The 14074-nt window shown below is 39.0% G+C and overlaps 1 protein-coding gene across 6 annotated transcripts in view; it reads right to left on the minus strand.

Annotated features, from left to right (window-relative positions):
- FREM1 (FRAS1 related extracellular matrix 1) overlaps positions 1-14074 on the minus strand; it is a 151055-nt gene that overhangs the window by 42163 nt on the left and 94818 nt on the right. For 4 of the 6 annotated variants that reach the window (XM_004436789.3, XM_087444606.1, XM_087444607.1 and 1 more), the window contains 2 exons: positions 10785-10980; positions 6545-6809 (listed from right to left, as the gene is read on the minus strand). In XM_004436789.3, the coding sequence (XP_004436846.1) occupies positions 6545-6809; positions 10785-10980 (461 nt within the window). Of the gene's footprint in view, positions 1-6544; positions 6810-10784; positions 10981-14074 lie in introns of those variants that run through there. The other 2 variants (XM_014792404.2, XM_014792405.2) reach the window with 2 other exon arrangements.

Raw genomic sequence — 14074 nt, forward strand, 5'->3', positions numbered from 1 at the left:
TTGGGTTTGTGACATCATAATGTGCTTCTGATTATACTGATCACTAAATCACATTCCACCCACCACCACCAATCTCAAAGTAAAACTAATTTAAATGACTTTTAGAACATTTCAATGTGTAATTTTTATTCCAAAGAGAGTTGAGTGTATCATGAAATTAAGCAAACAAAATGCACTATGAAAACTCCAAAAAGTTAATAAATCACTACTATCAAATGGAATTGACAAATTCCCTGTAGACCAAAGAAAGGAACTTCAAAATAATCATGGCATTGTGTCTATTAGTTTTTCTCCATGTACCGTAGTTGCTTGAAATATTCATGGAAGATGGATACACTCTTATATTCCATGGATGTAAAAATCTCTAGAAATGTTTTAATGGAATATAACATTAAATTATACGACAATTTTCTTTGGAGGTTCTTTTTTTGAACTAAAGAAGATATGGGGTTTATATTTATTTTACTAACCTGACAAATTTGACTGACAAGTTCTTTATTTGCAAAATACATCTTGTCCTTCAGGGTTTGAAGATTGATGCTTTGCTTTTGAACATGAAATCTGAAACTGGGGTGTGTGAGCACAATGAGAAGACCAGCCTGCCTGAGGCAAAGGACTCTGGGAGAAGAGCAGCTGGACCAAAGTAAAGGGAGATGAATTTGGCTAAGTACAGATTTTGCTTTGAAGGCTAGGCTACAATTTTTGAGCTTTCTAATTACCTAGTTGACAAGACTGTGTACTAGGAAAATATGATGTGATGCATAGTAAAAGGACTCTATGTCCAAAAAGTTAAAAGTGCTAAGTGAAATACTACAAACAAAGCAAATTTTTGACATTTCATGCACCTCAATTTGTAAAGAATATAATCTGGTTTTTTCCTACAGCATTATTTTTACAGTTTGAATAAGGATGTTGAATTAACTTTAGAATTGTAGATTGATAAAAATTATACAGTTTCCTTAAAACAAAACAATCAGTTTTCCTTTTGTATAGCTGAAATTTTGATAAATATATTCTAAGCAATAGGGCAATTTCACTGTTAGATCATGAAGTATTTGCAAAATTATTTATTTTTTAAAAGAAAAAAGAAGCACACACAGAAACATATGTATGTGTTCTTCAACTTTTGTTAGTCACCTTGACAATTTCAAAGGTCAAGTGATATGCATTTTTAGGTATAAAAATCATGCTCTATTTCTCAGGGAAAGCTTTTCATGGAATTGTGCCTTTATTCCATTGTTTTCCTGTTCTTTTTCTTGTTTCCTCTGTGGTGCCTATCATCTGACCCACGATAAAACAAGGGGAAGTCTAGGCGTTCCCTCAGTGCCTCCGATTTCTCCATTTTTTACTTAATCCCTCCAGAAACACGTTTCACGTGTCCCATTTTACCCTCTTTCACAAATAGAGTTTCTGTCTATTCCCTCCCAGATCGCTAAATCAAAATGTGCTCTTGTGGAGAGTTTTAAACCAGCCATTTATAGTTTAGCACAAGTTTAAGCCAAAGAACATGTATTTTTAGTATTAGCATTAATTGTGGAATTAAAGACATCATGCCTCATTGAAGGCATGTCAAATATCAGCGGAGAAGGAAGCGGAAAGAAGGGAGAGACGGGTATCAGGAGCAAGGAGGTGAAGTGGGAGCTCCGGTGACTGACAGGGGCTCAATCAGTGGCGACCATCTTGCGCATCTGATTCCCACTTCCTCTCTGGAGACTGAATTCCGAAAATGCCTCACGGGGTCCTCCAAGCTCAGTCTCAGGACGGCCGCATTGATACGCATGCGTGACCTCTGTGAGGGCACTGAAGTTGCCTTATGATCCAGGCTGTCCATCTTGAACCCCTCCCTGCCTGATGATGGCGATCTGACCACGTTGGAAATGGGCAGCCTGCCATCAGACAGATGGGAATGAGGGCGAGCAGGCCAGGGACCATATAAGAGCAAGAAATATGTTTACTGAGGCCAGTGTTCCCAGCTGGGACGCCGAAGCAGCTGTCTGCACTGACCAAAAGCTAATAGGCCAGTGGTGAAAAGGATGCAATTTCTATACATGACTGGATCAAACACATCATTCCACTTTCACAAGCAACAATGCAGACTACTCACAGGCGGAGAAACATTGTCAGAGAGAGAGAGAGGGTGCATGGTCATGGTTGGCTTCCCTGTCAAAATAAGCCTAGCAGAACAAGTGCACCAAGGTCAGTGCAGTTCATATCTGCAAAGGTTGACCAGATGATCTTCCAAATGCTCCCCCTCCCCCACAAAGAAGCCCTCCAAATACATTCTCAGGTTTTAAAGTAACAGTGCCATTGCTCTGATGGCATCCATTCCAAGGTTAAGAAGCTGGTGGCAGCAGCCCCTTCTGTGGGTCCATTTTGTTTAATTTCCTTTATTACGCCCCCCTGAGAAGAGACAGAGCCAAGAGGACCACTGTTCTCAGGAAATGTGGGGGATGACTCTCAGATTTGTCTGGGGTGCTTGCCTGGTCTGATTTCACCATTACCATGGTGCTTTCAAGCTTTCTGCATTTCCTGGCAATAGAATTGGCTGAAGAATCTGCCATCTGTCATGGCATTTAAAAGATAAAAATGGAATCATAAATAGAGCCAGTTCCTCAGGAAAAAAAAAAAAAAAGTCCAGCCGGCATGTCAAAATGGAGGGCATTAGCATGTTCTTTTAGTACCCGGCTGCCAGCAGCTGAAGTCAGCTTGCTAATCACTTGGTGTCATCTGTCCTAGAATGTGCTGCCAAATCTTTCTTCCAGGCCAGCAGCACCAAACAATGCAGGAGAAATTTATGATTCACAAAATATTTTTGCAGAAGGTAAAATCTGACCATTAAACTCCCCCGTTTAATTAATGCTGCCATATCTTACATTAAAAAGAGAAGGGGGAAAAATCCTCTGCCATGGAATTTATCTCCTCTACCCAGCCAAATTCCTTGCCAGATTTAACAGCAAGCAACATAAATTTAGGTGATTAGATTGGTTACATATATTTACTTTTTAAAAAGCACCGTGATCACACTTTCATTAAAACAGGCTTTCAGCTTTGGTATAGCGCCACTTGACAAACAACACAGCAGTCCATGATTGGGCTAGCGAAATTACAAGATTAAACGAGGTTTTGGGCAGATGCTGGGCTCTTCCATTATAAATATGTAACACTGCTGGCCAAACATCAGAATGACACACTGAGGAGGTTCCTTCACACAAGTGCCTATTCTCCACAAATTTTTGGTACAATGAGGTATAATGGAAAGAACTCTCCTGAATGAGATCTCAGCCCAAATTCAGCTCTGATTCAGTTATGTCAGTTTAGGCGACTTTCTTCACCTCTTGGAATCTTGGTTTTCTCATGCATAAAATGGGAACAAACCATCTCTCTCAAGGTGGTGGTGTAAGGCTTAAGGGAAATGGTATACAAGAAAAAGGTCTAGCACACTCTCTGATGCATTGCAGGTGTTCAAGCAATACTAGTTTTTCTACATGTAAATGAAGGGACAGGACTAAATCAATACTTTTCAACCTCTGTTGTTTGTTTATTTTCTCCCTGTCGACCTGTTTCCTAGTCTTGAGTCATTTGAACACTGCGTTCCTAAGTTCTGCCATAGTCTGTACTAACTGAACTCTTATTACTTACTATTTTGCTTTATAGCAACCTGCTCTCTTACTTAAATAAATGTATTTAAAAGGAAGCCTTTTAACTACTAAAAGCTGAAATTTTTAACTACCAAAAACTTCATCACCATAAATACTACAAAAATAAATACTAGAAAAAGATGTTTTTCATTCTAGCTAGATATTGTCACCCAATGGCCTGGAACCTGAGGTCTGTACTCTCCTTGTTAGAAAGGGAAAACAGTTAATACTGAAGAGCTGTTAAGGACATATTAGCGCCAGTCTGAGACTTCCTTCTTGAAACAATCAGAAGGATTGAGAGAACCAAAAGGGAGCAGTTTCTCAGTCCTGACTCCCTGTCATTTATGGCTCTCTTCCTCCATCAGCTGACATCATGTTGCATCTTTGTATCACCGTTGGTACAAATCACTCACTTCAGAAAATAGAGCCACAGGCTCTGTGCTAAAAGAAAACCTTGCCCAGAAGCCCAGTGCATAAAACAAACCAAAAAACAAACCCTCAAAAACCAAAATGAAACAAAGCTCTATGAGTAAATTGGGGCGAGGACCCCATTTTCTGTCTCTAAAAGGCCCCAATAGGGTTCCTGTAAATCCTCAAAGCTCCTTACAACATACTTGGAACAATGGACTGGACCAGGCCAATGATTGCTAGTCCTGACTGCATCAGAATCACCTGGAAAGGTTTTAAAAATAGAGAACCTGGGCCCAAGACTGGACTTAGCAAAGTCGCCTCTCTGGGGCGAGGCCCAAGAATTCGTATTTTTATAAATCTCCCAAGTAACTCTCCTGAGAATCTAGAGATTTGAAAATTTCTAGGATAAGTAATTTCTAAAATGCCATCTAGTATGACTCTTTATGGATACGAATTAGGAAACTTTTATAGTATGACCAGTCCTCATGTACAGAGATGTTGTTTTTTATTCTCAGCTCATCTCTACCATCTGATTGATACCTGAGCTTCATTTCTGAACATCTTTACAAAATGCTCACTCATTGGCTTCATTGTTCAGTCATTGGCCAGCAGAGTCGCTCGTTTCTCCAATACAGTCATTAATGTCTTCAGCAGACTCTCCTGCAGGCATTGACTGGGGGAAGTGGGGATAGACAGCAGGAAGAAGGCCTAGAAATGGGTATAAAATTAAAAGCCTAGAATCTCATATACATGGATTAAGCCAAGAAGCACCCAGCCTCTGTTAGTGAATGGGAAAAAAAGAACAATCTTTGTTCTTCTTTGTGATTTTTTTCCTCCTTCAAGATTATGCTTGGTGGTGTAAAGACCAGAGGGAAAAGTGGGGCCAAAGAAAGAATATAATAAATAATGATAACAGCAATAATAACGTTATAGTAGTAATAATAATGGCAGCTAATACTTATTTCATTCTTCTTATGTGCTACATATTGTTTTAAGTACTTTACGTGCATAAGCTCATTTAAACCTCCCAACAACCTGTGAGGCAGGTACTGTGAGCATCCTTCCTTTTCCCAGAAGAGGACACAGAAGCACAGGAGGATGTGTGACATGACAAAGGCCACAGAGTAGCGAGTAATGGAGGCTGTAAGTGACCCCAAGCCTGTGCCTCACCAACTACACTTTCCCACTTCTCTAGCCAAAGAACCACCATGACAAGGAATCCCCACATCTCATGTTTTGGTTAACGCCTAGCAACACTCAAGCACTGAATTGGTCATTAAGATATTGATCAACCAAATGATAATCAAATGATTATCTGCTTGTTAAGGACACTTGTCAACCGAAAAAAGGAGATATTAGTTCAAACGACCCCTGATTTTTTTGTTTGTTTAAAAGTTCAATTCAAACCATCTTCCCAAATCATCATTCTAAATGCTAAAAAGGCAAGCGAAATCATCTTTACTGACTTTTAAACAGTGCTTATCATAGCAGACATATTGAATTTAGACATACTATAGCAGACATATTGAAATAAAATGTATGATAGAGAGTGGCGTTTGAACATGAGTGTATCGATACACTTGATAGTTTATGGGCACTCACTGAATAATACAGGAACATGCTACATTTATGTTATTTTATAGTGCTTTTTTGAAGGTTGTATTCTGACATGGTGAAGACTATCCAGAAGCCCTGAGTGTATGGCAGATGACCAGTGCTCTCAAGGCCTCCTTCTTAATTAGTAAAACTCAGAGTCGAGTGTGTACCATGGTTCCCCCAAAGGCTAGTCAGTATTTCCTGGTTCTCATCCCAGCTCCAGGAATCTGTATTCCTCTCAAGGACCTTGAGTTCAGCCAGCTTTGAGAACTGCTAGATGATAGAGTCTCTAGAGTTTCCCCTGCTTTATGTGACTGGAAACAGATTTCAATATTTTAAATGAATGTAGACTTTCATTAATGTTGTATCTTTGCCTTTTCACCAGATTGTTATTCATTCCAATGATTTATTTGATACAGAATCTTTGAACAGGTGCACAGCCCCAATTATAACATTGTTTCTATGGGGAAACATGATCCACTTTATGACAACATGATTTATGATATAGTTACTGGAACACATTGTATCAAAAGGCAGTGTCTGCTTATGCCAAATGTTTACTAGTAAATACCTTTTCCTCAGATAGAAAAACCTACTCAAAAAAAGAGGTAAATTACTTTTCTGTGTCTCTCTTTAGCTAGGATCCTTAGGTCTTCACACACCTCCTCATGGAACAGCTTGCATTTAGATCTGCTTATGTGTTTATTTTAAAACAACAAGCCCTAATTTCTTGCCTTGCTGCTGTCATTTTAATTGTGTGCCTTCACCTTTCGTACAGCTAGGCAGTAGAAGAAGATCATAGCTATACCAGAGCTGGAAAAGGACCCACGTTTCCCCTCCTTTTGTCTTTCTGAGCATTAACCCAGGGAAGGGATTCTGAAAAGTTTCCTTGGCCTCACCTGAATGTGTCGCTGGAGACAGCTGTCTTGCTCTTATGGACGTAGCAGACTGTCTGTCCTGCTATGTCCATTTGGCTGAAGCTTGTGATGGGGACTCCAGGATAGTGGATGTATTCGACCTGGCCATGTCGTGGTGGGGAGGTGATGACGTAGAGCAGTTCCTCAGGCTTGTCTGTTCCGTCCACAGCAAGGAGAGTGGTGGTCGTCAAGACACCTCTGTCACCTTGAGACACCACCAGTGGTTTCGCAAGGACGACAATATCACCTGCGTGGCAGAAGAGGTTGTGGTCAAGAATCACATTTAAAAAAAAATGAAACGTCTAAGGTAAAGGTAAAAAGCAAAGGCCAAACCAAGCAGAAATCAAAACTAATATGGCTTAGAAAGGTTTATATAACTATGATAAATACAAGAATTAGACAAAAGACATGAGCAGATATTACACAGAAGGGGAAACACATATGGCCAATAAAGATGCAAAAAGATGTTCAACTCATTAATAATCATGGAAAGACAAATCAAGATCACAATAAATTGCCATCTCATAGCCCTTTGATTGGCAAAAATGTAAAAGTATGATGATACCAAGTGTTGAAGAGAATGTAGATCAGGATAATCTTGCATGTGATTCTGGTAGGAGAATAAATCGGTGCACAATTTGGCATGATTTTGTAAAGAGTTGAGTATTCACATATGCCTTGACCCAGTGATTCCACTCCAGCTGTGTACTGGAGAGAAACATGTGCCCTGGCACCCAGGAGACATGTGCCAGAATGGCCATCGCAGCACTGTTTGTAATTGAAAACACTGGCAACAACCCAAATGCCTTCCCAAAACGTGAATATATAAACAAACTGTGGTCTATTCATAAACCAAATTTTATACAGTAGCAAAATGAACAACAGCTACATGCAACAACACAGATATAGCTTATTAACATTTGTTAAGAAGCCCCAGAAAACCATAAACGAAAGTAAGAAAATGAACACAAAATTCAGGATGGTGGCTCTCTCTGGAGGTTGGGAAGGGCACAGAGGTAGATGTTCGTTATTGTTAATATTCCGGTCCTCAAGTTGTATGGTGGTTGCACAGGTGTTTATTATGTGTTTTAAAAAGAATGTATGGATGAGCGAAGTGGAAATGGATCACATGAGGACCAATGATGCAGTGTTTCACAAACTAAGGGTTATAATCCAGTTTGGATCGCCTGAGGTTCATTAAAAAATGATCATAACTAAAACATAAAGCTTCTACTTTATGCCAGGCACAGGGCTGAGGACTCTCACACCTTCACACCTGTGAGGTAGGGTATTATCATATTGTCCAGGTCATAAATGAGGAAAATAATGGGTAGACATGCTAACTAATTTGTTTATGATCACACAGTTAATAAAAGGTGGTGGTGGAATTTGTACTCAAGCCATCTGACTCAAGAGCACAAACTCAAACATCGTATTATTTTGCTTCCTCTCTTTAATATATAGGGAGCTCTTATAAATCAACATGAAAAGGGTAAATACCCAAAAGGAGATATGTGTGAAGTAAATGCCAAGCCATTTCTTAATTAAAAAATACAGATGGTCAATAAAATTTTGGAAAGATATTCAGTCCCATGAAGAAACAAAAAAATGAAAATAAAATATCAATGAAGTATAATTCTAGACTAGCGGTTTTCAATGAGGGGTGATTTTGCCCACCCACCCCAGGAGACATTTGGTGGTGTCTGGAGATATTTTTGGTTGTCATAACTAGGGGCTGCTACTGGCTTCTAGTGGTAGAGGCCCGAGGTGCTGCTAAATGTCCTACAATACACAAGAAAGTCCACTACAACAAGGAATTATCCACCCCCAAAAGTCAATAGTGTCAAGATTGAGAAACCCTGTTTTAGGTGATAAAATTGGTCTTTTTGGTATACTATGCTTTTAACTCAAAATGCTCTGCAACTTAAGTCTAATGTAGAATCAATGACCATCCTAACTTGAAATCAAAACCTGAGCCCCAGATGCTTCAGAGGAAGTCAAGATGAATACATCAAAGAAGTAAGGAGAATGAACAAGGCTGGGGAAACAGAAATCACCCACAAGAGGTTTCACCAGGAGCAGAAGATGGGTCCAAGGGGAGGGAGAGTATCTGGGTTTTGCCTCACTACCGTTTTTCAGCACTGTAACGGCAAAGCATGGATGGGGGTCAACTATAGACGATGTCCTTCTAAACTTCTCTCAAAGATCTCTGTATTATTTTAGCCACTGTGCAAATCAGAAGACACAGCACAATTGGAAGGCCTAATGTTCTTTATAACAACTCCCAAATGAAAATAGTCCAAGTGCTTAATATTAGGGATATGATTTAGTCTAGCAATTCAGCGTAGCTTTATTTAGAGATGAAAAATTATGCTTATAAAGTTATACTGCAACCTGAGAAAACCATTCTAAGTAAAAAAGAAAAAATAGGATACAACACTGTACAGATATAAAACACAACAATGTAAAAAGAAACAAAGAGAAGAAACTTGGAACTTCTGAAAACGTTAATAGGTTAACCTAGCTACTTGATGTAAGTTGTCACAAATCCTTTTAGAAAATAATTGTACGTCAATTGTAGCAGAGACCAGCCTCATTTCCTTTTCTTCCTCAGCGCACCACAGAGTGTCTATTGCTCAGCCCTTTTAATGTGGCATGTGACTGTGATTCAGCCACCAGGATGTGTAGAAGACAGGTACCTTACCTCCAAGCCTAGCCCATGAAATCCTCCACATGTCACTTCTGGAGTGACTCCAAGTCCTGCAGAGATAAAGGATTCTCTAGCTAGAAAGATTCCCCAGATGGTTGTGTGGAACAGAACTCTCCTCTACCCACCAGGGAGTGCACTGTGCTCAGGCTATGAGAAGATAGTCTGCCCTAATCTGTTAGCTGTCTGCCTTGATATATTACTTGTATTACATTTTGCCTAGGCATATACTTATGATGAGCAGAGCCCTACTTTTGCAGAGAGAAATAAAGGTGTACGGTAACATCTAACTTATCTGAGAATCACTTATGAGACATCTTCAAGAAACACCAAGAAACAAGCAAATAAATATATTATTTTTATTTATATATATATAAATTTTATATATATGATAATATTTTTATAACCAAGAAACAAGCAAATAAAATATATTATTATACAACCCCAAATAAACATCTCAAAATCAATCAAGCCAACTTAAAATTTGTTTTAAAAAATTCAGGACAATTGTAATTTTGCCACATACATGAAGTCACGTTTTTACTGCACTTAAGCAGCCAATTTGGCTTTGAGCTTCCTGCCAGCCAAGGCCAGAAAAGGAGGCAGTTGGTTAACCAAGCATGTACTGAGGATCTAAGATTATGCTTGGTCCTGAGAATATATAGATTGTGGACTTTGTAGATGAATGAGATTCGATCTTTACTCTCCTCACATAAGCTCTAAGCAAAAGTATGGGATAGTGACAGCTGGGCATCAAGGGCTTACACTTTCCCTTGCTGAGGTTTCTTTCTAGTATTTTTTTCACTCTCCTCCTTCCACCATTTATACTCTGCTGAGTCCTATTATGCAAATAGTCTGCTTAATTAATTCAAGAGAAGCTTATTATCTTATGGTGTTCTCCCTTGTCCCTAAAGAGTACGTATTAGCACTTCCAAAGTGAAAAGAGCAACAAATTCCAACCTTTTCCATAACCAAGTTCCTTTTTATTATTTTTGTATTTTAAAATGCATTTGTTTTTATTTCCTTGATTGTTATTGTATTGGAAATATTTTTCCTTTGAAACTCCATTTTCAAGCAATAATTCACTTCCTGAAGATAAAACTAGAGTTATCACATAGATTTGGTAAAATTTTACATAAAGCAAAAAACCTGACAGTTAAAGGAACCTGTGCAGCCATATGGTGGGAAAGGCTGAATTTCCAATATGCTTTATGAAATACTGAAAATAACAAATGGATTAGCTACTCTCGTGAACGTCACAGATCCCAGACAAAGCAGGTGAGGAGCCAAAGGACTGAATCATAAATGATGGAAGGAAAGAAGGGAAGGAGAAAGGGAGGAAAGAAGGAAGGAAGGAAGGAAGGAAGGAAGGAAGGAAGGAAGGAGGGAAGGAGGGAAGGAGGAAAGGAGGGAGGGAGGGAGGGAGGGAGGGAGGGAAAACCTTTGAATGCTTCCACCAGCTCACTTTTGGTTATAAAAGTTGATCCCAATAAATCTTTGTAGGAATACTTTTACCTTTTCCCATATCCTTGATGATGATGTGACAGTCAAATGCAGGTGACCTGTTGTCGCCATCCCAGAGGTAGAAAGTGAAGCTGTCCTGGTTCTGGGAATCCATTGCCCCGGTGTGTGTGTATCTCAGCAAGTTCAGATCCACTTCCTCCTGAGTGCATTTCATGCCAGGGTAGAGGGGGACCCAGTCCCTCCCTATCTGAAAGGTGCCAGAATTAGTCAGCTGCCCGTGTTTTGTTTTTTTCCCCCAAGCTGTGTTAGTAGACATTTTCCATATCACCTGAAAACTTCCAATATAAATGATATTTCAGGGAAACTCCAGATTCAATTTTTTTTGCCATTTTACCTTATTTTTTCCTTTCAAAGAAATATATTAAAACAATTTAAGACCCTGGGAAAAAACTAGCTTCAATCAAAGGATTTTTGACAAAGTTATGTAGCAATTCAATAGCAGTGCTACTTCCAAGGTATTTATCATAAGCAATCATGGCTGATTAAATATTCCAATTAATGAGAGCAGGTGGGTAATCGAGCTGCTGGAATAGATTCTTTAAAAATTAAATGCGTTTCATTTGGGGTTTCCTTTTTTTTTTCGTTCATAGCATTGCACAACTAATCAAACCTATTTTTTCAAACTGATTTGTCACTAGGCTTGTCGGAAGTAGATAAAAATAGAATGAATGTGTTTACTCCCCATACATTTTCCAGCCTTACTAAAGCCCCAAGCAAATTATCAAGATCCCTCTCACTCGCTACACTTATATCCTGAGTCAGCAAAAAACATAACTGCAAATATCATAGATTATTTATTACCAGAATCTTCTAAACACAAGCCAACATTAGTTAAGGATAATGTTCTGTACAGAACTCAATGCCGAAATTGTGTCATTTTCAGTTAAAAGAGGTTCTTATGCTGAGAGAGCTGACAACTGAGAGTATTATAAAATATAATAATAATAGATCTGTATCTGATTCATAATTCTGTTATTCTCTCCAGATACATAGCTTTCCCTAAGAATAGCTTGTAAAAGTCATTTGACATAACTCAAGAAAAATGGCATCTTAAAAATTTACTGTATGATATTATCTTGTGTTTTTCCTGTCGGGTTTAAGAGACTAAAACAGAAATTTAAATCATTTGTTTTTTATTTCCCTTGATACATTATTCCACAGACTCCCACTTCCTGGCAAAAATGTTTTGCCCTCCTCTCCTCTCATTGTGTCACCATCTCCCTTTATGTCATTCTATTTGATAAAGTTTCCTCCTCTTTAATATTGTGGCCCATCTGATGTGTGTACAGAGGTATGTTCTGCCCCAGTGCTCACTGGGTAAAAGTTAATTATATTGTAATAATTAAGCTCATTGTTTCTGTCATAAGATCTATTTGCAAATTTAATTTTTAAAACAGATTCTCTTTCAGGTTTTAAACTGGATAGTCTGCAATTCTATTTAACTTCTTTCCTTTGCAGTCTTTTCCCAGAAAGTAAATACAGAAGAACATATCTTTTGCTCTCTCTCTTTTCTATCTAATGCCCCCTCTTGCACCCCTAAGTGTGAGCTCTGACTTGACAAAATCATTTGCAAGCCCCAAAAGAGGAAGAAAATGAGAGCCACACTCAAGGTGGGGAAAACTAAGAAAAGTAAACGAGAAAACAAGAACACTTGAGAAAGTCTAGGAGGCCTGGAGTCCTGGTCCCTGGTCTTAGATGACTTGGAGAACCCCTAGGGGGCTTGGAGAAAACTATGTGGTGCCATCCTGGGAACGTGGACCCATCTGGATTTTCACATACCCAAAACACTTCAGTTCCCATGCCACCCAAATGTGTGAGCTCTCACTGCATTTCTGCTTCATTACTCTTTGAAATGAAATAAGGACACAGCTGTACCTCAATTTAAATCAGTGATTGCTCTTCACTCTGATTCTCTATGGTGCCTACATTCTAAGACAATCAAGCTGTTCCACACACAACGAATCCTCACTGCTTTTCTGGGACTGTGTCTACATTACATTAAAAGTTAAGCATGCAGTCAAGTAATCACATTGGGGATGGCTGGTGGTGGTTGTTGCTAGCTTTAATCCACCAATCAAACATTTTGACGGATTACTCAAGTGACTTTCTCAAGTGACTGATCTATAATTTGTGTTGGGCTAATCCTTGGGCATTATGCACACAGTCTGAATCAGACTGGTGAGCACCATTTGTTAAAAGACTATCTTGTCTCCATTGTACTGCCTCTGCTCCTTTGTCAAAGATCAGTTGACTATATTTGTGTGGGTCTATTTCTGGGCTTTCTATTCTGTTCCATTGACCTCTTTGTCTATTCTTTCACCAAACCCACACTGTCTGGATTACTGTAGCCTTAGAGTAAGTCTTGAAGTCAGGTAGTGTCAGTTCTTCCACTTTGTTCTCCTTCAATATTGTGTCTGCTACTCTGGGTATTTTGCCTCTCCATACAAACTTTAGAAGCAGTTTGTGGATACCCACAACTGCTCTAAAAACTAAAGTCTATTTTTTAAAATTTAAAAACAGATATTTAAAAATACATATCTCAAAGGATGCCTGATTCTCATATAAAACTAGACAACTTGCTTTACCCCAGTAACTCCTTCCCCCCAAGTCTAGGTACAACCCCAGGAGGGAGGGAGCAGTGAAGAGCCTTAATATTGATTGAATTTATCCTGAATTGAGTCATTTAATGATGGGGATATATTCTGCGAGATGTGTTGTTAGGTGATTTCGTCATCTTGTGAACATCATAGAGTGTACTGAAGGGGAACAAAATTTGCTGCCGCAAAATGTGCCTTTTTAACGTGAGGATTATATTAGACTGATAATTTTTCAGACACAAAAGACTTAGAAAGTGTTTCTTGTGCCCTCTCCCTTAACTGCCTAAAAGAATTCAGATTAAAAAACCTGTCTCAGGAAGTGAGCTATCACCTTAGCATAACATGAACTAAAGGGTAGACAGGGAGGAACCTAGAAAAGCCTGTTTGTTTGGCTCCTGTCTGTGGTCTTCTGTTTCTGTGTGGCCAAAAAAACACTTGTTTTCCAAGTGTTTGCTCCTTTTCACCTCCCTGTGAGTTGCCTTCCTTCCCCTTGAAGTCCCTGACTCTCTCCATTTCCGACATCTTTTGTCTTTAGCTGAGGATGGTATTTAAGGTGAGGGCTTTAGCCATTTTGGCGAGTTACTCAGTTTTCCTAGACTTCTCCTGTGTATACATGTTATTAAACTTTTTTTGTTTTCTTGCTGTTAATCTGTCTCATGTCAATTTAATTCTTAGACCAGCCAG

This window comes from Ceratotherium simum, chromosome 20 (genome assembly GCF_057802395.1).
Source record: "Ceratotherium simum simum isolate JZ-2026a chromosome 20, ASM5780239v1, whole genome shotgun sequence".
Lineage (NCBI taxonomy): Eukaryota > Metazoa > Chordata > Mammalia > Perissodactyla > Rhinocerotidae > Ceratotherium > Ceratotherium simum.